The following is a 24,714-nucleotide window of genomic DNA, read 5'->3' as shown; positions in this document are numbered from 1 at the left end:
TTTTATAAAATACTATAAAATACCATATGATACAGTAAAAGACGTTTCTTATAACAGCCTGAAAATCATAATATGACTCTTAGTTTCTTTCCATTTTTACCTAAATTTTACCTAAAATTTCCATTCTTTTTAGGTTTTGACTTATTTGGAAAAAATCTAGAATTTTATCAAAATTAATATAATTTCAGATTTTTAAATAAGGGAAATGTTTACAAACTTTTATTTCAAAAAATAATGTATTTTTACAGGTGCCAATTTTAAATCTCCAGCTCTAGTTCACATTTATCACCTTTCTTGGATTTCTCAATGTTAATTATAAACTAACTAAAATGAAGCATACGTTTATTTTTATTTTTTGGGATGGATTCTCACTCTGTCCCCCAGGCTATGCAGTGTCTCAGCTTACTGCAACCTCTGCCTCCTGGGTTCAAGCTATTCTCCTGCCTCAGCCTCCTGAGTAGCTGGGATTACAGGTGCACGCCACCACGCCTGACTAATTTTGTATTTTTAGTAGAGATGGGGTTTCACCATGTTGGTCATGCTGGTCTCAAACTCCTGACCTCAGGTGATCCACCCATCTTGGCCTCCCAAAGTGTTGGATTACAGGCATGAGCCACCACGTCTGGCCCTAAAATGAAGCATCCTTTAAAAAGTACTTAGAGAAGTACTTCATAGAGAAGTATTTAAAGAAAAAAAATGAAATAGAGAATTTGCATTGGCAAAGAAGAAGTAAGAATGGGAATGATGAGGATAGTACAGAATGGGAATAGCATCTCCGGAGGCTTTTCATTAACGACTTGTTAGTGATCAAGCTGAAGGATATAATTGAACCAATTGATGTTGAGGCATTTCCACAGGCACAGGGAGACCTGCATTTAACATTTACTGGGGATCAACCTAAGCTCCAGGAATCCATACTCAGTGGCACTCACACACAACTGCTACCATCAAGGAGTTTACAGACAAGCTGGAAGGGAGACATGGGCAGTGGCATGTTTCAAGGGCTTTGAGAGAAGTTACCTAAATATGTTCAAGCTGCAACCAGGTACAAAGGAGACAGTCATCAACCTGAGTGGAAGAGGGAACAGGAAAGACTTCATCAAAAAAGTGGTGCTCACAGCTCCTGTTACCAGAAGACTGACTATAGCCACAATCTTTATGCAAATGGGTTCTTGCCTCTCTTTGAGAAGCTAGCTAGCTGATGACTTGTAAAAAAGCTATATAAGTAACATATTCAGGTGTTAATAAACAAGATTTTTTTTTCCTGTAAGCCTCCATGCCACAATTTCCCAAAGTGACATGACAGGCTCCAAAGTTGGATGCTATCACACACCCTCTAAGTTACACAGCAGCTCTTGGTTCTGTCCAAAAAGTGGTTATCTTGGTATTGCCTCCTCCCCATGTTTGTGAAAGAAAATACTGTGCTGGGTGAGATTTACACTGATTGACAGTTCATCTCGCTCTAGAAATGTATAAAGCATAATAAGCAGTTTATTCAGATCAACATCCTCTGTAGAGAAAATAACACATTTCCAACTCAGTAAGAAAACAACATTCCAAATCAGTTTGGTCACTATGGATGACCATATAGAACATGCCACCAAAAAGCTGAATCCTTCACATTCCAGTACACATCCCGTAACTCTGAAAAAACATGCATACAAAAGTCAGTAGGCACCACCCCCACCCCACCCCACAAATAGGCTTTATTCTCCACAGTGGTTTAGTCTAAACAAGGAACAAATATAGGAGGGTAGAATTCAGAATTGGTTCACTGCACCCTAACAAATGGTGCTCTAGAAATCCAAGTTAATTAAATACCCATAATAAAAGCAGCAACAACTAATTACTGAGGGCCTACTATGCATGACCAACTAAGTTAGATGCTTCACATGTTACTTCATTTTAACCCAAACCAGCCCATAATTTCAGTAAATGTGCAACTTTACAGATGTGGAAACTGACAAAGCTAATAAATGAATTGAAAAATACTGTAGCTCTGGATTATATTTTAAAGTATAAGCTATTATATGGAGTTATTTGAGATAAAATTCTCAAATTAAAATGCAATTACTTCCAATGGTTGTTTGGAAAATAAAATGCAATTATGATTTCAATATGTTCTTATATTGATTCTGAACCTCAGAACCGAAAAAGCTAGACAGCTCTCAAAAAGGATAAACATAATTAACACTTAATTTGCTTTAAGTATTTCATGAAAAGATAAGAATTTGTCTTATCACAAGTAAAAAAATGGTGGGGGGTGGGGAAGAAATCAGACTGTGACCAACAAATCACAGAGATACTTACTTGAAGACTAAATTCAATTCTCTTCTGTTAATATCTTCCTATTTAAAGTTCAATGAACACCTTCATAAAGGAAAGAGACCATCCTTTGTTTCGGCCAAGATTTTTAAATCTTTTATCTAAAATATATGCTTCTCAAAGATGGATGTTAACAATTTAAACAAGGTGCTAATTCAATCAGTTGCACAATTCTGACTCAGCAGTTTCTCTATTATAGGGAAAATCTGACAAAGTAAACAAGGATCAACAGCCCTACCTGTGGTTTAAAATGAAAATTCCCTCCACTCCACATAAATCGTCCTTCTTCTCCTGGATCCCTACATGCCTCTTTTCCTTTCTCCTCCTCTATTTTGAGAGAGTATTTGGCCCCTGGATCAGTTTAGTGGTGTTCAGGGTCATCTGAATTGTATCTTTTGAATATTGTCTACGGATCCAGTTCCCAATCTAGATTTGCTACTCTTCTTAAGAATTTTAACATACATTTAAATCATATTTAGGCTAGATATTAATGCTAACTAGAAGATTTATTAGAGTAAAGCAAAAAGGCAAAAAAAAAAAAAAAAAATTTAAGTGCTCTAGAAACCTAACACCAGGTATAGTATAATAAAGGAACAGAGTCCGACTGCCTATCAAGCACTGCACGAGGCAGTGAGGGACACGAATGATGAATAAGACACCACCTACCACCTTAAGGAATTTGTGGCGTGGTGTGACTCACCCAGCTAGCTCTGTACTGTCTCAGAAGGAGAGTGTGGTAGAAAGTTCTAATACAGTACAAATGCAGTTATTACAGAAAAATAAAAGATTTTTTTAATATATCAGGCTTCTGAATTAATGCCATGATTATATTTGAAGCTGTAATACTCATGTAGAACTTAAAATGAGAGGGGAAGTAAGACACAGGGAGGGCAAAGTGAGACATTGGGTCATTTCTCCCACCTCATCAGGTTTTTTTCACCTTCACTACTAGTTACATAAATCCTATGTGAAATGCAATATTTTACTTCTGACAATTTTATATTTTAAGCTTTTCATAGACCTGTCAAACCATGAGCTACAATGAATATTTTTGCTTTTATAGATTCTCAGTTTTAAAAATAATAACTTTCAGCTAGACATAGTGGCTCAGGCCTGTAATCCCAGTACTTGGGGAGGCTGAGGTGGGAGGATCACTTGAGCCCAGGAGTTCAAGACCAGCCTGGGCAACATAGCGAGACCCCATCTCTAAAAAAAATTAAAATATTAGCCAGGCGTGGTAGTGTGTGTTTGTAGTCCCAGTTACTTGGGAGGCTGAGGTGTGAGGATTGCTTTAGCCCAGAAGGTCAAGGCTACAGTGAGCTATGATTGCACCACTGCACTTCAGCCTTGGTGACAGAGCAAGACCCTGTCTCAAAAAAATTAAAGTTAAAAAAAAAAAAACTTTCATCACTCCAAACTAAATGCATTATAATTGAAGCTTATTGTACCAAATAATTTCACTCTTACCTGTAAGTACTTGCCCTAGTTACTGTTTCAAAGTAATTTTTTAAAAAAACTTAAAATCACATTCCAGAAACTAGACTCAAGGTGCTTAATCTTAAGCAAGCTCATTTAAAATTTCCATTAAGATACTTCTACCTTAAAATAATACAACCGAAATAGTTTTCATTAGTTAACATTGCAACACCAAAACTGTTAAATGTGACTTTAGAAAACTGACTTTTAAATGGGTTTAAAAGGTTTAGTTTCTACTGTATTTCAGATAACAAAAATTCAGTATAGGACCAAAATTATTATAACCGCCCAACCCTTTTATTGCATCAATATGTATTAGGAGACAAAAACAACTATTTAATTCAAGAGGTGATCCAAAGAAACTAAAAGTTAGGTTAATATCTGTAAAGTCATATCTACAACAAATCTGTAAAAACCCCATTTCCAATGTAATTTCAGAGAAAATATTTCATATCAGAAGGCAACACAATGTATGTAGTACAGTTACACAATACTAAGCCATAGTTACCCAGACAAAGTCACTTAACCTCATTTATAGGAAGAAAAGGAGAGGAAGAAAGAAGGGAGAGAAGGAAAAACTGAGTAAGAGAGAGACAGAAGGAAACCTGTAAGGATTTTTAAAAAGAGAGTACATGAAATCATTTTGCAAGGTGTAGGCAGTAAATAATAATATTAGTACTCTTCTCTTTACAAAAGAAACACGCTGGCTGGCACTGATCTATTAACAAAATCAAATATGAGAATCAAGTAAACTAATCCTTGTCAATAGGCAGACTATTACATTTACTCTAGACAGATACACACTAAGAAGTCAGCTAAGGGGACAATGAGTTCAAAGGTATCTCAGATAAAAGCAGAGGTGCATTCAAATACTTACATATACATTATTTTATTGACCATTTTCTGATACCTGGCAATCAAATATTTAATGCCCTAAATATGCCATTACCCCAGTAAGTCATAAGAACTCTAATATCGCCATATAAACACATTTTTGTCAACTCAATGTAGACAATATAAGCATTATTTGATGTGCACTGAACTATAAAAGCTGCTTCAAACAGCAAATAACATTTTTCTGTTTCTAAATGAGGTTACTCCCAAAAGTTCTATTCAAAATATTTATAAAATTATACTTGAGACTTCCTTCTTTTATAAGAAATTTGAATGACTGATCCACCACATGGAATGCTTCCTAATCTCATACAATTCAACATATATCTACTGGGTTCCTATCAGTTTTAAAAATAAAAAATAGGCCGGGCATAGTGGCTCATGCCTGTAATCCCAGCACTTTGGGAGGGTGAGGCAGGCGGATCACCTGAGGTCAGGAGTTTGAGACCAGCCTGGCCAACATGGTGAAACCCTGTCTCTACTAGAAATACAAAAATTAACCAAGCATGGTGGCGCATGTCTGTAATCCCAGCTACTCAGGAGGCTGAGGCAAGAGAATCGCTTGAACCCGAGAGGCGGAGGTTGCAGTGAGCCAAGATTGTACCATTGCACTCCAGCCTGGGTGACAGGGTGATGTCTCAAATATACATATATATATAATTTCTTTGCACTCCAAATAAATACACGAATATTTCTCAACATAAACTATGATAAATCTTAGAATTGACATGGCAAAAGAAAATTGAGTATATATTGAGTTAAAAAAAATTAATCTTGGGATTTAAGAAGGATCAGGGAATAGTGGGGGTTGGTGGGGAAGAGAGGTACAGATGTCATGATGGAAGATTGGAGATGAGCTAAGAAAAGAGGCAGAAAAGTACCCATCTTGGCTGCCCAAAGAAAGTTGTCTCAGGAGAGCAGATCTTGAAACCTAAAGAAAATGATAAAAGCTTCAATAACAGGTGGGACCTCATTCTTCCACAATCATAGAACCACCGTAAGTTTTTGAGAAAGGAAGTGATATGAACAGACTGTTGACTCTAAAAGTTGTCTTCTGAAGCAGACTGGATGGGGAACAGGGACTAAGACAGTATGGGATCAATCTTTTAAAATCTATCCCAGTAGTCAAGAGAGGGAATGAACAAACTCCTGAATTAGAACTGAAAGAATTTTATAACTGAACAAATAGGCATCATTACCTTTCACAATTACTACAACGGTCTGCTAACCAGCTCCTGACTGACTTCTACATGACCCCCTCCAATGGATTACCCCTGCCACAGTCAGAGTGATCTCTTTACAAAGCAATCGGATATCTCAGGCCCCTCCACCCCTTCTCCCTGCATGCCAGCTAAACTGGTCTTTTCATTTCCTACAAGTCCAACTTCGTTTCTGACTCAGGATCCTTCTACACACTGTTTCCTATGTCAGGAAACTGCCACACTGACTTTTTTCCACCAAGCTAATCCTAAACGTCCTTCAAATCTTAGCTTAAGTGTCATTTTCTCAAAGAGGCAACTCACAACCTCTCCAATGTAATAATGTGTCCCCACTTTTACATTCTCTCTTGGAATTCTTAACCACATATTTAGACATGGTTTGTGTATTTGTGGAACACCTACTCCCCTCTTAGACTATTCCCTGAGAGCTAGGATTATACTATTTGCCACCTAATTCCTAGCCTGTACTTGAAACCTGATAGGTACTCAACAAATACTTGTTGAATAAATAACGAATAAATAATAAATAAAGTCAAAAAGGTCACTTCAATTTTTCATCTGGGAAAATGGCAATACCATTACTTGATAAAGGGAACACAGGTTTGTGGATAAAGTCACATTCTATCTAAAGCATGTTGAACTTGAAGAAATAATGAAATAGGTCTCGCATGTACAAGTGCAATCAAACAATCACTTATCCAGAAGAATAAACGTAACATTAATGAAAAAGAATGAGGAAAAAATGAAGCCAGTTGAAAGCAGAATACAGAATACCTCTGTTTAGCTGTTAGGAAAAAGAAAACAGAGACAAGTGATTGATATTTCTAATGTGTAAAGAGCTTATAAAATAAAAAATACCAACAAACAGAAAAGGGGGCTAAAAATATGGACAATTGGAAAAATAAAAAGAAATGCAAATGCCTCTTAGCCATATAAAAAGATATTCAATATCACCCATAAGGAGGGGGAAATTAACACTACAATGAAATTCCATTTGACAAAACCCTCAAAATTTGACAACATATTCTGCTGACAAGGTTATGTATGAAAAAATAGGCACTCTCATACATTACTGATGGGAACACAAAGAGGTACAATTTCTTATGAGGATAAATCTAGCAATACCCAAAAAACACAAGGCCGGGCATGGTAGCTCACGTCTGTAATCCCAACACATTGGGAGGCTGAGGCAGGCAGATCCCTGAGGCCAGGAGTTCCAAACCAGACTGGCCAACATGGCAAAACCCTGTCTCTACTAAAAAATACAAAAAATAGGCCAGGTGCAGTGGCTCAGACCTTTAATTCTAGCACTTTGGGAGGCTGAGGTGGGCAGATCACCTGAGGTCAGGAGTTCCAGACCAGCCTGGCCAACATGGCAAAACCCAGTCTCTACTAAAAGTACAAAAATTAGTAGTCTCTACTAAAAGTACAAAAAAAAAAAATTATCATGGCAGGCACCTGTAATCCCAGCTACTCAGGAGGCTGAGGCAGAGGAATCGCTTGAACCCGGGAGGTGGAGCTTGCAGTGAGCCAAGATTGAGCCACTACACTCCAGCCTGGGCAACAAGAGCAAGACTCCGTCTCCAAAAAAAAAAAAAAAATTAGCCAGGCATGGTAGTGCACACCTGTCATCCCAGCTACTCGGGTGGCTGAGGAACAAGAATTGCTTGAACCTGGGAGGTGGAAATTGCAGTGAGCTGAGATCATGCCACCGCACTCCAGCCTGGGTGACAGTGAGACTGTCTTAAAACAAACAAACAAACAAACAAACACTGCATACTCATTTACCCTTTGGCCCGGCAATTCCACTTCTAAGAACTTGTCCCAAACATACAATGGCAAGATATAAAAAGATTTGTATATCCGCATATATATAAATACCATTTATATTAGCAAAAGATTATAAGCAATCCAAGTCCCCATCAATTGGGAACTGGTTAAATAAACTATGGCACATTCACCCAATGGGTTATTATATAGCTATAAAAAGATAAGGAGTGATCCCCAGAATATATCAAGTAAAAAAAAAAAGTATATAGTATCCTATCATTTATATAAGGAGAAATATGAATATGTAGCTTGCTTATATTTTTCTCAAAAAAAAAAAAGTTTCTAGAATATGATTACTTACATGGAGGAGAAAACAGAATTTGACTTTGGAACCATAAAACTATTATACATGATTATAAAACAAAATTACATTTTAGAACAGTTATTAATATGAAAGATAATGAACTTAATTGTATATCCAGTTGGTGGCATAACTATACAGAGAACAATTATTAAGACTAACTTAAACAGTATGGTAGCTCTGAGAGCAGCCCCTATGATCATACTTTCTGGTATTCATACCTGTAAGTATTCACTATTCACCCCCACCCCCCCCTTTTTTTTTTTTTTTTGACACAGTGTCACTCTGTCGCCCAGGCTGGAAAGCGGTGGTGTGATCTCAGCTCCCTGCAACCTCTACCTCCTGGGTTCAAGCGATTCTCCTGCCTCAGCTTCCTGAGTAGCTGGAACTACAGGCACCCGCCATCACTCCTGGCTAATTTTTGTATTTTTAGTAGAGACAGGGTTTCACCATGTTGGACAGGCTGGTCTCAAACTCCTGACCTCAGGGGACCTGCCTCAATCTCCCAAACTGCTGGAATTACAGGCATGAGCCACTGCGCCTGGCCTCACCTCCCTTTTAGTGTAGACTGAATTGAAAGGCTTGATTCTAGGAATAGAATTCAACTGAATACCTTGTTCCTAGCATCATTATTCACAACAGCCAAAATGTGGAAAGAACTCAACTATCAGTGGATGGATGGATAAACAAAATGTGGCATGTAAATACAATGGAATACTATCAGTCTTAAAAAAGAATGACGGTGGCTCATGCCTGTAATCCCAGCACTTTGGGAGGCCGAGGCAGGTGGATCACGAGGTCAGGAGATCGAGACCATCCTGGCGAACACGGTGAAACCCTGTCTCTACTGAAAATACAAAAAAATTAGCCAGGCGTGGTGGCGGGCGCCTGTAGTCCCAGCTTCTAGGGAGGCTGAGGCAGGAGAATGGCGTTAACCCGAGAGGGGGCAGAGCTTGCAGTGAGCGGAGATCGCGTCACTGCACTCCAGCCTGGGCAACAGAGCGAGACTACGTCTCAAAAAAAAAAAAAAAGAATGAAATTCTGACACATACTATAACATGAATGACCTTGAAGACATTATCCTGGGTGAAAAAAGCCAGTCACAAAAGGATAAATACTGTAACTGCATGATTCCACTTATGAGGTACCTAGAGGGGTCAAACTCTTGGGAAAGTAGAATGGTGGCTGTCAGGGGCTGGGCAAAGACGACGATGGGGAGTTATTTAATGGGTATAGAGTTTCATTTTGTGAAGATGAGAAAGTTCTGGAGATAAATGATAGTGATAATTGCACAACAATGTAAAGGTATGTAATGCCACTGAATTGTACACTTAAAATAGTTAAAATGTTCAGTTTACATTATGCACACTTTAGCACAATAATTTTTTTTAAAAGGATGCAGCAAGTGTGATGGGCTCTCACTCTAACAATAAGTTACAGAAAGAGCATGGTTTCCATCTGGATGCCCTCTCTCCCTTGCTCTGAACTAACAACCAGCTGCCCATGTTGTTAGCTGCCCTATGGAAGCGTCAAGGAATTGGCCTCTGGCCAACAGCCAGAAAGGACCTGAGACCTGTCAATAATCACATGAGTGAGCTTGAAAGCACCCCAGAAGGCTGCTCCTTTGTGCCTTTTACTTGAGTCACGGGATGAATGCAGCCCCAGAAGACACTTGGATTGCTGCTTTACAAAGGACTCTGAGCCAAAAGCACCCAGTTAAGCTGCACCCCAAAGAAACTGACTCACAGCAACTGTGAGATAATAATGTTATTGTGTTAAGCCACTAAGTTTCAGGGTAGTTTGTTATACAGTAATAGATAATAATATATATAGTAATTTGACTAAACATTGCTCAGAGAATGTGCTGCTAAGTCCAAAACAATATTGCAAATTCTTTTTCATTTTTAAATTATTTTTATTCCCTTCATGATTTTTTATAATATGAACATACAGAAGTGCAAATTCTATTTCTGAGTATATACTCAAGGAAAAAAAAAGTACGCAGATATGCCCAAAGATATGTACAAGAGTGTTCATAGCAACTTTATCATTATTTTTTTAAAGGGTCTTAAGGATACATACTGAAATACTTACAAATAAGATACATGATGTCTAGAATTTGCTTTAAAATAACAGGAGTGGGAGAAAAGTTGGTGGGGTATAGATAAACAATGTGGGTATGACTTGATAATTACTGAATCTGTGTCTGAATACAAAGCGATTGGTTATACCAGTCCGTTTATTTCTGCATATGTTTCTCATTTTCCATAATAAAAATTGTAAATAAATAAGACAAAACATTTCTTTTACAGACACAAGAAAAAAAAAATCCTGAAATAAAAAGAAGATCCTCTTTCCAAGACCTTAGAAAAGAAACTGTTCCGGGTAATAATGAGGTCTAAGGCAAGAAGGGATTGAAGTGAGAAGTAAGAGAACTTTGAGGCTCCAGTCCTGGTAAACTAGTGCTGGCCCTAACTACCTGCCAAAGAATCACAACCTTCTCCCAAATTTGTTTCAAAAAGTATCTGTATTTCTATTTTTTTTTTTTTTTTTTTTTTTGAGATCGAGTCTCACTCTGTCACCCAGGCTGGAGTGCAGTGGTACAATTTCGGTTCACTGCAACTTCCACTCCTAGGCTCAAGCAATTCTCCTGCCTTAGCCTCCCCAGTAGCTGGGACTACAGGCACGTGACACCACACCTGGCTAATTTTTTGCATTTTTAGTAGAGAGGGGGTTTCACCGTGTTAGCCAAGATGATCTCGATTTCCTGACCTCGTGATCAGCCTGCCTTGGCCTCCCAAAGTGCTGGGATTACAGGCATGAGCCACCACGCCCAGCCTGTATTTCTTTTTAAGAGACAGGGTCTTGCTCTGTCACCCTGGCTGGAATGCAGTGACGCAATCATAGCTTACTGCAACCTCAACCTCTTGGGCTCAAGCAATCCTCCCACCTTAGCCTCCCAAGTATCTGGGACTAAAGGTGTATAACAATCACACTTGGTTGATTTTTAAATTTTCTGTAGAGATGGGGTCTTGCTATGTTGCCCAGGCTGGTCTCAAAACTCCTGGCCTCAGGTCATCATCCCACCTGGGCCTCCCAAAGCACTGGGAACACAGGCATGAGCCACCACACTTAGCTTCAAAAGGTATCTGTGTTTTTATAAAGGGTCCCAGAATTAGAATCACTGATCTAAGATGTAGTGACCCTGGAAAATTGCTAATGTGAAAATAATGGATGCTAGACACGTTAAGGAAGCATAATGAGAGCCACTAATATGACATAGGAGTGGACAGAAAGAGATTGTCTGAGTGAAATGAAGGAAAGTCCTTGAGGTCAGTAGGAGAAAAGGATAAAAATGGGCAAAGAAAGAGAATGAAAGACACCAACTTCAAAACAGAAAGATTAACTGAAAAGTGTTCTGACAGTGGAGACCTTATTCTTGCCCCACAATTCAACAAAAATAGACCTAAAGTGTCTCTATCAGATAGGTTAGGGAAGAAAGCATAATCTCAAAAAAAAAAACCAAAAATCTATAAATTTGTTCATTATAGTTCATAAAGTGTTGGGATTATGAAAGCACCAAAAATCCTTACAAATCATTTAGTCTAATTCACTCAATTCAGATGAGAAAACTGGGTCTACCAAGGCTAATTAACCGGCATTCAAGAAAACTAGGCAATTAATGATTAGAACTAGAGCTAAAATGTACCCCAATTTTCACTCTATCTACCTGCCTTTCATCTTTATCTAATACCACAGTTTCCATTTGGTAACTTACTTCTTTATTATGCTAAATGTCATTATATATTTTCATTCTTAAACAGTAGGCATTGGTTGACTGGCTCAAAATTAGTCTATTTCAATCATTTTCTTTTAAACGTCTTCCATTTCTGCTCAATTTTACTCTCCCCTCACCAACCAACCCTATGTTTTCTGAGTAAATCTCAGAGTTGTCTAGAAAACTTGTTGGCTAACTGACATCTATGCTTCCAAAAAAAAGTCAGAATATGAAAAGGCACACATAGTGCTATGCTATAAAAAGAAGAGCTGGCATTGCACACCTCTCTTATCATCTCCATGAATGTATACATAATTTACAATTGCCAGGAAGTAGGAGGATATTCTTCAACAAATGGGCTCAAAATCCCTAAATAGGTAAGACAGTAACAAGATAAATTATCTCAGCCTTACAATAAGGGACTACAGAGTACAAATAAGGCACATAAAGTGCACAGGCATAAAGTTGTTCACATGTGTTTATATTCTTTATAAACATGCATGTTCTGTGCACAGAATGTAATATGTAAAAAATGTTTTCAGGTCTCAAAAAATCTGATGTTTTTGCTACTTTTATATTTGATTTAGAAAAAATACAAAAATTGCAGGTATTAACTCATGTATAAAAAAGGACAGAAGGCCTAGAAAAGAGGAACTATACATGTCCTTACCACTTAGAAATGGTTGTTGAGGCACAGAGTTTGTAGAAAAGACACCAAGTTTGGAAAGGATCCATCTAGAAGCTTTTTCAATCTGGAGCTTGTACTTTACAGGCACTCAAGTGGGCACACTGGTGCAAAGCAGTAGTGAGTGAGTCACCGTGTGTGAAATAGAATATGGAATGTTCTAGGCTGGAAGATTGAAAAATAGGAAATATGGTTGGTTATTAGTAACAGCCATGCTTACAACATCTTAACATTTTAGCAGCCTCCATATATCACTAATCAAAAGTCTGCAAGTTCCTCAAAGGTTAAACATGACCCAGCAATTCCACACTCAGGTATATATCCCAGAGAAATGAAAACATACCCACACAAAAATACGCATACAAATGTTCATAGTAGCATTATTTGTAATGGTCAAAAGGCAGAAACAACCTAAATGTCATCAACTGATGAATGGATAAATAAAATGTGGTATATCCACAATGGAATATTACCCTGCCACAAAAAGGAATAAAGTACTGACACATGCTACGACGTGGATGAATCTTAAAAACATTATGCTAACTGAAAGAAGCCACTCACAAAAGGCCACATATTATATGATTCCATTTATATGAAATGTCCATAATAGACAAATCTAAGAAAGAGAAAACAGGTAAGTGGTTGCCTAGGGCCAGGAGACAAAAGATAGGTGTGACTATTGATGGGTAGAGGGTTTCTTTCAGAGGGTGATGAAAATGTTCTAAAAGTCTATTATAGTAATGGTTGCACAATTCTATGAATATAAAAAAGGCTCTAATTGTACACTTTATTTATTTGAAAACAGGTTTGACTCTGTCACCTAGGCTGGAGTGCAGTGGTGCAATTATAGCTCGCTGTAGCCTCAAACTCCTGTGTTCAACCAATCCTCCTGCCTCAGCCTCCAGAGTACCTAGAAGTACAGGAGCATGCCACCATGTCCGACTAATTTTTTAATTTTTTGTAGAGATAGGGTCTTGCTGTGTTGCCCAGACCAGTCTCTATTTCCTGGCCTCAAGTGTTCCTCCTCCCTCACCTTCCAAAGTACTGGGATTTCAGGCATGAGCTACCATGCATAGCCTTAAATTGCACACTTTAAATTGGTGACTTCAACAGCATGTGAATTATATCTCAATAAAGCTGCTACTTTTAAAAAACTACAGTCTATAACTTCCTAACTACTAACCAATATCTGACATATTATTCTATTTCACCTTATAACTCCATATAATGAGAAAAGCATTGAATTCAGTGATAAAACCAGATTATTGGCAATCCTAAAACCATAGTCAAGTAACAAGTTCTGAGCTTCAATTTCCTTGTAGGGGAAAGGGGAGTCCTCTTTGGTACACCACCTCATTTTTCTCCCAATAACACAGTAGTATCCTAGAGTAAATTGTGTTTATTCTAAAATCAGCTATGTCTGTTGTATTTACTATAATTACATAGTTTAGTTGCATATTACATCAAAAATGAGTGCAAAAATAAAATGTTTTGTTGCTAAACATTAGGTCGTGTAATTTAATTACGGGAAGCCACTTTAAAAACATTTTAAAGAAAATGTCTTGGCTATGCATCACAAGACTGGTGAAATATAAGCATTCATACACTTATAAAATATTTAAGGTATGTATCTTTCTTTCTCATTTTAAACAATATTCTATTCAGCCAACCCAACTGCAGGTATATTATATAGCCAATATTGTTTAAGAGAGCTTCTACTCTATACGTTATTTGTATAAAAGACGAACGTAAGTACACTACTATTATTCCACGTCACACTCTAAAATGTGAAAATTGACCCTATTAAATTTGAATTCTCTCTTACAGAGGTTGAAACTTGTCTACTCTTCAAGTCTCCAGGCCCACTACAGTCCCATACTCTCTACAGATATCTTCATCTGCTAAACTGAAAAAGGTTGCCCAACGTCAACCCTTCAAATTCAAGACTGCTGAAGTCCCTCCTTCTTGTGCTCATAGACTCTATGTGTGAAGGCATTTTTTTTTCAAGTATCTCTCAGAATCCTCCCTTTTCAAAGCTGATCCTACATCTGACCTACATATTCAGGTGACCATTATGCTCCCCCAACACACAAAAAAAGTGTTACTTATACTCATGCTCCATAGACTCCTCCCTTCCACTTCACTTCCACTTACATTTGTGCTTCTTCCTTCTCACCTCTCAACTTACTCCTCAACTACCAGCCATTTGCACTCTGACGCCAACTACTTCCTAATGACTGCAAAAGAATTCCAAGTGGTCACTCTAACCGATCTTTGGCCTCCCCTCTCTCACTACTCCAATGCACCTCAGATATTGCTTCCTAGCGCATAACTCTGATTACCCCAGGCTTGGTAATTCAATGGTGTATCCCAATGCCTACAGAAAATTGTTCAGGAATTCATTCACCTCATCAAGATTCTAATGGAAGAGACTAAATTGCCAGCCCATCTCCCGAATGTTATCCAGACTTCAGTCAGGCTGAACTCTTTGCTCTGTGCAAATATATCCCATGCCTTCCTACACACAGATCACACAGATCTAACGCATGCTTTATTCCATCTGGAATGCCCTCCCTTCGTTTCTATGTATTGAAATTCCTCTAAAATCATTTTTAAAGTAGAAAGTCACTCAGCACTCAGAGCCTCAGATTTCTCAACTAGAAAATGAGAATAACACCTTCAAGGCTGCTATATAAAGATGACAAACCATTATTAGTATCAAGTATTGTTAAGCATAAACTTAGAATAATTGCTGGTAGATAATACTCAACAAATGTTATTACTCTTGTTCACTAAAGACAATTAAGTGCCCAATAAATATACTATAAATTGACAAAACAAAACAATAGAAATATCTTTTCCAGCCACACTATGCTCTTTGCTCACCAATTAACAGTTTAAGGTTTGACACCTCTGGAAGTTAAGATGATAAAAATTCCTAACAACATTTTCATTTTTTGGAACTCTCACATAGATTTATGATGCAAAAACAACCACCCTCTATTTCATGATTTCGTCAGGAACAACTTGATTCACTGATATCTACCAAAATGGGAAGAGTGGAGCAAGGTAATAATTTTATCACTTACTTTATTAAAAACTGCACTAAAGGCCGGGTGTGGTGGCTCACGCCTGTAATCCCACCCAGGAGGCCAAGGTGGGCAGATCACGAGGTCAGGAGATCGAGACCATCCTGGCCAACATGGTGAAACCCCATCCCTACTAAAAATACAAAAATTAGCTGGGTGTGGTGGTGTGTACCTGTAATCCCAGCTACTCAGGAGGCTGCGGCAGGAGAATTGCTTGAACCCAGGAGGCCGAGATTGGAGTGAGCCGAGATTGCGTCACTGCACTCCAGCCTGGTGACAAAGAGAGACTCTGTCTCAAAAAAAGAAAACAAGAAGCAGGAAAACACATATAATTTACCATCTTAACCATTTTAAAATGTACATTAAGGCTGGGCACGGTGGCTCACGCCTGTAATCCCAGCACTTTGGGAGGCCAAGGCGGGGAGATCAGGAGGTCAGAAGTTCAAGACCAGCCGGACCAACATGACAAAACCCCATCTCTACTAAAAATACAAAAAATTAGACAGGTGTGGTGGCACGCACCTGTATTCCCAGCTACTCAGGGAGTAGCTGAGGCAGGAGAACTGCTTGAACCTGGGAGGTGGAGGTTGCAGTAAGCCGAGATCACGCCACTTCACTCCAGGCCTGGGCAACAGAGCAAGACTCCATCTCAAAAAATAAAATAAATAAATTAAAATGAAAAAAGTGTACATTAAATACATGCACACTGTTGGGCAACCATAACCACCATCCATCTCCAGAACTCTTTTCATCTTACAAAAGTGCAACTCTATACCCATTACGGTCAACCCCATTCTCTCTGTCACAGTCTGATAGTCACCATTCTACTTTCTGTCTCTATCGGCCTAAGTAAAATCATACAATATTTGTTCTTTTGTAACTGGCTTATTTCACTAAGTGTGATGTCCTCAAGAGTCATCTATGTCGTTATTTACTGTTTCCGTAAGAACTCCAAAATCACACAGGGACATAGTTTAAACATACTCTAGCAAAGGTAGATTCATTCTATGGCACTACACCACAGATTTGGAAGGCTCAAATTATAGAAAGAAAGGGAAAGGGAAAATAGCATGTACTTGATAATTAGGTATGTTGCCAGTTACTCTGCTAGGTGCACTTCACACAGAACCTAATTAAGTCCAAACAACTGTAAGGAGGTAGATGATTATCATTCCCAACTGACAAATGAGAAAAAGGTTCAGAAGAACACACAATAGCAAGCAGGCCTCCCATGTCACTATCCTATTTCCATTTTGTTTTCATTATAGAACTCATCACTAATATATGCTTGGTTTTATATACTTATTTAATTCCTTATTGCCTTTCTCCCTACCTAGAACGTAAGCACCTATGGCCACTGTATCCTCTAACCAGCTCAGAATCAGAGAGGTAGAGAGTGGAGGGGCAGGAATGGGGAAGTACAAAACAAGTAATGTCATAAGGGAAATGTGCCACACGTGCACACTATATGCAGATTTTTTTTTTTTTTTTAATGGTTGAGACTGGCTGGATATGGTGGCTTACACCTGTAATCCCAGTACTTTGGGAGGCCAAAGCAGGAGGATCACTTGAGCCCAGGAGTTTGAGACCAGCTTGGCAACACAGGAAGACCCCATCTCTATAAGAAATAAAATAAATTAAAAAAATAAAAGGTTGAGGTCATTATACTAGTGGAAGGGTCACATTTTTACAACAAAATTGTGTCTATGATATACACAGCTTAAAACTTGAACATCTTATCATCTCTAGCTGTTCTAAGATTCTTGCCTCCACGTGTACACTTGAGACGGAGTGTCACTCTGTCACCCAGGCTGGAGTGCTATGGCATGATCACAGCTCACTGCAACTCCTGCCTCCCTGGTTCAAGCAATTCTCTGTCTCAGCCTCTCGAGTAGCTGGGATTACAAGCACCTGCCACCACACCCAGCTAATTTATGTGTTTTAGTAGAGATGAGGTTTCACCATGTTGGCCAGGCTGGTCTTAAACTCCTGACCTCAGGTGATCCACCCACCTCAGCCTCCCAAAATGCTGGGATTACAGGTGTGAGCCACTACACCCAGCCCACATGTACGTTTCTTAGATGCTCAGAAATGGGGAGGCTTTTTTATGGCCAAAGATCCATTTTGATGGGTTTTTGTTCTGGTTTTTGGAGTGGGAAGTTGGGTAAAGGGTAGAAGATAAAATTCCTTGGTCTCCAGTGAGCCCAGATTCTATTATTATATCCTTGTCTTCTATGAATTTTTGTTGTTTTTCATCAAACTTTACCCAAGGAATTGTTCTCTGCCTTCTGGCTAAGATCAAGGGTAGTGCCCCTGAGGACTTTACTACTAAGTATGAATTAACAATGGGAAGCAGATACTAAGTTGTGATAGTCTACTTACACCATAAATATATGCTCACTAGAATAGTAACTATATTTACCAAAATACAGACTTCCTTCCTCTGCTTCAGAATAAAAGTGAATATTCCCACTACCATGCATTGCTACATTTTCTCTGTTAACATTTGTTAAAACGTTTTATTAAAACCCAAGAAATTAATGACTGAATACATATTACTTTCTCAAGTTATAGGAGTACTGTGTTCACAAAATAATGTTATCTTCACTGATGTAACAAAAAGTCAGTGGTTTCCTTTATGTGGTAAACAATGGGCCTTGGGAAGCACATTCCCTGTTAAATGTCTTTTACATATTTTATACACAATTGGTTCAACTTCCTAATAATCACCATTTACCAGAAATGTGAAAGAAAAAAATCATCATGATACACAATACGACTAAGTAAGCCAAAAGGAGAAAAATAAAAGAAAATTATAATGGCTCACTGAGGACAGTGGAGTAGAAAATACTTCCAGCTTACATCAATTATCACTTAATATTACCTTTTTAAACTGAGAATATCAGTTTCAAGGCGATAAAAATCTCACATCTTTTCCCTCCTCCTAAGAGATCATGCCATCAGCAAACTCAAATATCCTCCTGGACATCTAAAGGACCTCAAACCTAACTGGTTTTTTTGTTTTGCTTTGTTTTTGAGACAGGATCTTGCTTTGTCACCCAGGCTGGAGTGTAGTGGTGTGATCACAGCTCACTGCAGCCTCCACCTTCTGGGCTCAAGTGATCCTCCCACCTTAGCCTCCTGAGTAGCTGCAACTAAAGGCATATGGCACCATGCCTGGCTAATTTTTGTATTTTCAGTAGAGTCAGAGTCTCACCATGTTGCCCAGGCTGGTCTCGAACACCTGGCCTCAAGCAATCCACCCAGCTCAGCCTCCCAGAGTGTGGGATTATAGTCATGAGCCACTGTTCCCAGCCTTAACTCTTAATATACCAAAATCTTTGTCTGCTTCCAGCCTTGCTCCTTACTAAACTCCTTACTAAATAATGCTATCCTTATTTTAGTTGCTAATGCCAAAAACCTAACAGTCACATGTACTTCCTTTCTTTCCTTCACACCCCCACATCTAAACCAACAAGTTCTGTCAACCCGATTTTCAAAATACCCCATATCCTAACTCAGACCACTTCTCTCCAAATCCACTGCTGCCACTCTAGACAGAACCACCATTATCTCTGCCCAAACAATTCAAGGAGACTCTTAGCTGATGATACTCCTGCATCTCCTCATTTCCCATTTCTCCACATAGTAACCAGAATGATCTGTTAAAAATATAAATAGCCAGGCATGGTAGCTCACACCTGTAATCACAATACTTTGGGAGGCCAAGGCAGGAGGATTGTTTGAGCCCAGGAGTTTGAGACCAGCCCAGGCATAATAGCAAGACCCCAACTCTACAAATAATAATAATAATAATAACAACAAAAATTAGGTGTGCATGGTGGCACACACCTGTAATCCCAGCTACTTGGGAGGTTGAAACAGGAGGGTTGCTTGAGCCCAGGAGGTCAAGACTTTAGTGAGCCATGATCCTGCCACTGTAATCCAGCCTGGGAGACACAGCAAGACCCCATCTCAAAACATAAATTGAAATTAAAATTAAAATTTAAAAATAAATAGAATATAAATGTATTCATTCCACCAATGCTCAAAGTCCTCCACTAGTTTTACATAAAATACAGGGGAAAAAGTCCATGGTCAAATATCTCTGACTTTTCCTTTCCCCTATTCCAGCCACACTAGTTTATTTCCACATTGGGCCTCTGCAGTTGCTAACCCTCCTGGCCTGGAAAGCTTTTCCCCTGGGCATGGCTGCTCCCTCGCTTCATTCAGATCATTGCAAATACTACCCCCCAAAGAGGACTTCCCACATACCCTATCTAAAATAATGGACACCATCACTCTCTAAGCAAACTTAATTTCTCATCATAGAGTTTATCATCCATTATTTGTTTACTGTTTGTCTACCTGACTAAAAAACAAGCTCCAGGAGTTGGAGGGGGGAGCTGTCTTGTGGATATTTATAATCCCCAACGTCATCTCAATAAACATTTGTTGATTAAACAAACGATGCCCATGATAACAAATGACATGCATCAAAGAAAAACACCAATATGCGTATTTTCAGTTTATTCAATAAATGCATATTAACAACTTCATAAATTTCCATCGTGCTGCCTTTAGAGGACCTTAGAGTAGTGTAGAATAATAGGGAAAGGGAGGGAAACTTGTTGCCTTCAGCACATAAATCCAATATATTTGAATATCTTATTTTACATCCACGTTGAGATGGAACCTAATGTCTCAAAAAAATAACAGATTTGAAACTGTTTTTATTCCTGTTAAATACTGGAATCAAACTTTATCCAAACAAGCTTAAAAGTAGAAGCAATATTCAGATGAAAACCTAAGAATACACATTTGACTTAGTTCCCTTTTCCATTATCCCTCAAGATGATTATATCAATATGAAAGAAAAAATTCAAGCATCATTAGAAATTAGAAAGGAGTCTCACCCCTCACCTGAAACGTTTGAATTTTCACAAAGGTATTTTGAGGTAAGAGAAAAGAGAATCAATCTGCCCTTACATCAGCCATATCTGCTGTGCTATACTCTAAGAGCCTGCCTGCCAGTCTACTCCACAAAGGTGAGGCACAGAAGAAAATGGCCCACACTTAATCGCTCCCCTCCATCAAATTCTCTGCATTAAATACCGACTGCAATCTTCAACAGACTCCATCTAGCCTCCAAGAGAAAGAGAGAATACAATCTCGTGTCAAGCTGTGATACAGCCTGTGCTATTTATCAACACTAAATAAAGTGTACAGCCTTACCCCCTTATCCGGGTTTCACTTTTCAAGGTTTCAGTTAACCTCAGTCTGAAAACATTAAATGGAAAATTTCAGAAATAAACAATTCAAAAGTTTTAAATAGCACATCATTCTTAGTAGCACAATGAAATGTCACACTGTCCTGCTCCATCCTGCCCGCCCAGGACATGAATTATCCCTTTGTCCAGTGTGTCCACATCCACATTGTCTATGCTACCCACCCATTAGTCACTTAGAAGCAGTCTCAGTTATCAGATCCACTGTCACAGTATCACAGTGCTTGTGTTCAAGTAACCTTTATTTTACTTAACAACTGTCCCAAAGCACAAGAGCAGTGATGCTGGCATATTGTTATAATTGTTTTATTTTATTAATTATTGTTGTTAATCTCTTACTGCACCTAATTTAGGAATTAAACTTTATCAGAGGTATGTATGTATGGGAAAAAAACGTAGTATATATAGGATCTAGCACTATCTGAGGTTTCAGGCTTCCACTGGGATCTTGGAACACATCCACTGAGTATAAGGGGAAACTACTATATAGGAAAAAAAAATCACCAATCTTACGACATGAATTGTCAAAGACAGAAGACTGGTGAAATTCTCAGAATTTCAGAGATAATGACCTTGAAATTCTTAACAAAGATGTGAAAGGCAAAACTACTTGCTTTTCTAAGATAGAAGTTCTTTTTGTGGCGGTAGGTGGTGAGGTGGTCAGGCTTACCAAAACAGCACCTGCAATCAGCGTTAGAGATGATAAGACACTTTCAAGAAAACACAAAGCAAGTAATCAGAAAGATCAAGATACAGAGGCCATTAACAACACTATCCATTTTCCCCTCTCCTTCTGGGCTCAATGAAGAATTTTACTTTCTTTTTCCCTCTTGAAGTTAGACACAGTCATGTGACTTTTGTTGGGTAATGAAATGTGAGTAGAAGTGACCTATAAACTTCCACAGATGCGGCTGGGCGCGGTGGCTCATTCCTGTAATCCCAGCACTTTGGGAGGCAAAGGCGGGTGGATCACTTGAGGTCAGGAGTTTGAGACTACCTGGCCAACATGGTGAAACCCTGTCTCTACTAAAAATACAAAAATTAGCCAGGCATGGTGGCATGTGCCTGTAATCCCAGCTACTAGGGAGGCTGAGGCATAAGAATTGCTTGAACCCAGGAGGCAGAGGTTGCAGTGAGCCGAGATCATGCCACTACACTCCAGTCTGGGTGACATAGCAAGAATCCATCTCCAAAAACAAACAAACAAACAAACAAAAAACTTCCACAGATGCATTTAATTGTTTGGCTGTGAACCTCTCTCTACTGCTGTCTCAGTAATCGATGACTCATTTTTTCATCTAGAAGTGCAATGTGTGCCTTTACAGGAAAGACAACTTTCCCTGAAAGGTACAAACTTGATATACGTGAGAAATAATAATCTTTGTGTTTTAAGCGACTGATAATTGGATGATTATTTTCTTATTGCAGCATAAGCTAACATACCTTGACTAATATGTTAGTTATTTGAAAATTCCAATAAAATTATCAAAATTCAGCAAATCAAGAAAATCTGACAGGGGCTAGTAGTTTGAGAGATGGACAGAAAAACATATAACTATGACATCAATAATGAGAAATGGATTATAACTACAGAAACAAAGGTTTCTTAGTGGAATGTGCCTTTGGAATCAGTAATCTCATCTCAATGTTTAAAAATGTTTAAATAGTAGGCTACCTCTGCAAGGATGCACTAAAACTTATTAATACCATTTGCCTCCAGCAAAGAATACTGTATAGTAACTAAAAAAAAAAAATGGGAAGAAGAGACTTCTGGTTTCTGATCTGACCTGAAAGAAGCTTGGAAGTCATCACTCCAAAATAAATAAAAACCTGAACAAATTGAAAAAAAAATCAACAACTCATCTTAGCTCCTTAAAAGAAAAGAGGTCACAAGGGAAACCACTGCCCCCAAAATTGGAGGGACATACAGAAGGATACAGAGAATCACAACTTACCAACCCATGAGCAGAAGGGTTGAGGGAACCAGTGCCAGCGAAGAAAAACCTGACCTGTAATTGACAAATGGTTGGAGGATCAGTGTAAGAAAGTCTGAGAGTCAAAAACTCCAGGGAACCCAGTCACAAGGGGCCTATCGCACTTTTTCTTACTTTGACCTCCAGGAGCGAGACCTAAGTTCTCACAGTGAATATCAGAAAAATCTCCCCCTACTTCCAACAGAGAGAGAGGAAAAACAACCATTTTGAAATATACCACAACATTCGGTTTTTAACAAGGCTTGCCCTCAGGAAAAACTATCCAGCCAGAGACTATCCTGCTGAGGTTTTAACTTGGGGGTAGGGAAATACCTAATCCCAGTCAGCTTTAGCCTTCCATGTGGAGGAAAAGAAATACCTAACTCTAGCCTGTTCTAGCCTTCCATGTGGAAGACAGGAAATACCCAACTCTAGTCTACTCTAACTATACTGTCCCACCTAAGGGAGTAAGCGTACTGAAAAGCATTTGTGAAGCTGATAATCCAGAGGCACAGCCTCACTAAAAGACTGAGATCTAACCATAGGACTACAGAAGACTTCCCCTTCCTCCACACCTTACCACCACATTATAAAACCCTACATTAAACAGTTCCTTTTACACAGTACATCATGTCCAGCTACAAAGAAAAAATTACAAGGCATACTAAAAGGCAAATAACATAGTTTGAAAAGACAGAGCAAACATCGGAACCTGACTCAAATATGGCAGGACATTGGAATTATCAGATCAAGAACTGAAAACAACTCTGGTTAATATGCTAAGCTAAGAGCTCTAATCAATAAAGCAGATGACAAAGCCAAAAATATATATATATCTGAGATTGAGGATATCTCAATAATAACCTCAAAAACTGGAAAGCAAAGAGTAAAAAGAGTGGGGAAAAAAAAAGAGGACAAAACACAAAACTCAAGAATTGTGGGACAATTACAAAGAGTGTAATGTGTGAAAAGGGAGTACCAGAAGGAAAGGAAAGGAACAGAAGAAATACTTAAAATAATAATGACTGAGAATTTCCCCCAAATTAATGTCAGATATCAAACCAGACATCCAGGAAGCTAAGAGAACACCAAGCACAATAAATGCTGATAAAAACAAAAAAAGCCAACAAAATACCTACACTTAGATATGCCAAATCATATTCAACTAAAGCAAATCTAAGATAAAGACAAAATCCTGAAAGAAGCCAGAAGATTAAAACACCATACCTATAGAAGAACAAAGATAAGATTTACATCCCCAGAATTTTTCCCCAGAAACCATGAAAGTAAGAAGAGGGGGTCGCTTCCAAGATGGCCGAATAGGAACAGCTCCGGTCTGCAGCTCCCAGCGAGATAAAAGCAGAAGACAGGTGATTTCTACATTTCCATCTGAGGTACCTGGTACATCTCATTGGGACTGGTTGGACAGTGGGTGCAGCCCAGGGAGGCCGAGCCGAAGCAGGGCAGCTTGTCGCCTCAACTAGGAAGTGCAAGCGGTCAGGGGATTTCCCTTTCCTAGCCAAGAGAAGCCATGAGTGACTGTACCTGGAGGAGTACACTCTTGCCCAAATACTGCACTTTTCCCATGCAGACCAGGCGATTCCCTCCCGTGCCTGGCTCAGCAGATCCCATGTCCATGGAGTCTTGATCGCTGCTAGCACAGCAGTCTGAGATCTACCTGGGACGCTGGAGCTTGGTGAAGGGAGGGGCATCTGCCACTGCTGACTCTTAAGTAGGCAGTTCTATGTTCACAGTGTAAACAAAGCAGCAGGGAAGCTCGAACTGGGTGGAGCCCACCACAGCTCAGCAAAGCCTACTGCCTCTCTAAATTCCACATCTGGGGACAGACCATATC

At 38.9% G+C, this 24,714-nt stretch overlaps 2 protein-coding genes across 3 annotated transcripts in view; both read right to left on the bottom strand.

Annotated features, from left to right (window-relative positions):
• Nucleotides 1–24,714, bottom strand: part of LOC105464780 (FRY like transcription coactivator) — a 286,250-nt gene that overhangs the window by 215,844 nt on the left and 45,692 nt on the right. The window lies entirely within an intron of this gene.
• The window catches only part of LOC139362418 (putative uncharacterized protein encoded by LINC00269), a 134,550-nt gene that overhangs the window by 64,376 nt on the left and 45,460 nt on the right, over nt 1–24,714 (bottom strand). Inside the window, exons 3-5 of one of the 2 annotated variants that reach the window (XM_071093620.1) lie at nt 22,842–22,895; nt 20,834–21,567; nt 12,495–12,674 (exon numbers count right to left, since the gene is read on the bottom strand). In XM_071093620.1, the coding sequence (XP_070949721.1) occupies nt 21,553–21,567; nt 22,842–22,895 (69 nt within the window). In that variant the 3' untranslated portion in view covers nt 12,495–12,674; nt 20,834–21,552. The remainder of the gene's footprint in view (nt 1–12,494; nt 12,675–20,833; nt 21,568–22,841; nt 22,896–24,714) is intronic. The other variant, XM_071093621.1, reaches the window with a different exon arrangement.

This window comes from Macaca nemestrina, chromosome 3 (genome assembly GCF_043159975.1).
Source record: "Macaca nemestrina isolate mMacNem1 chromosome 3, mMacNem.hap1, whole genome shotgun sequence".
NCBI classification, from domain to species: Eukaryota; Metazoa; Chordata; class Mammalia; order Primates; family Cercopithecidae; genus Macaca; species Macaca nemestrina.
Note: the sequence above shows the minus strand (reverse complement) of the source record. Positions and strands in the feature narration are given on the sequence as shown.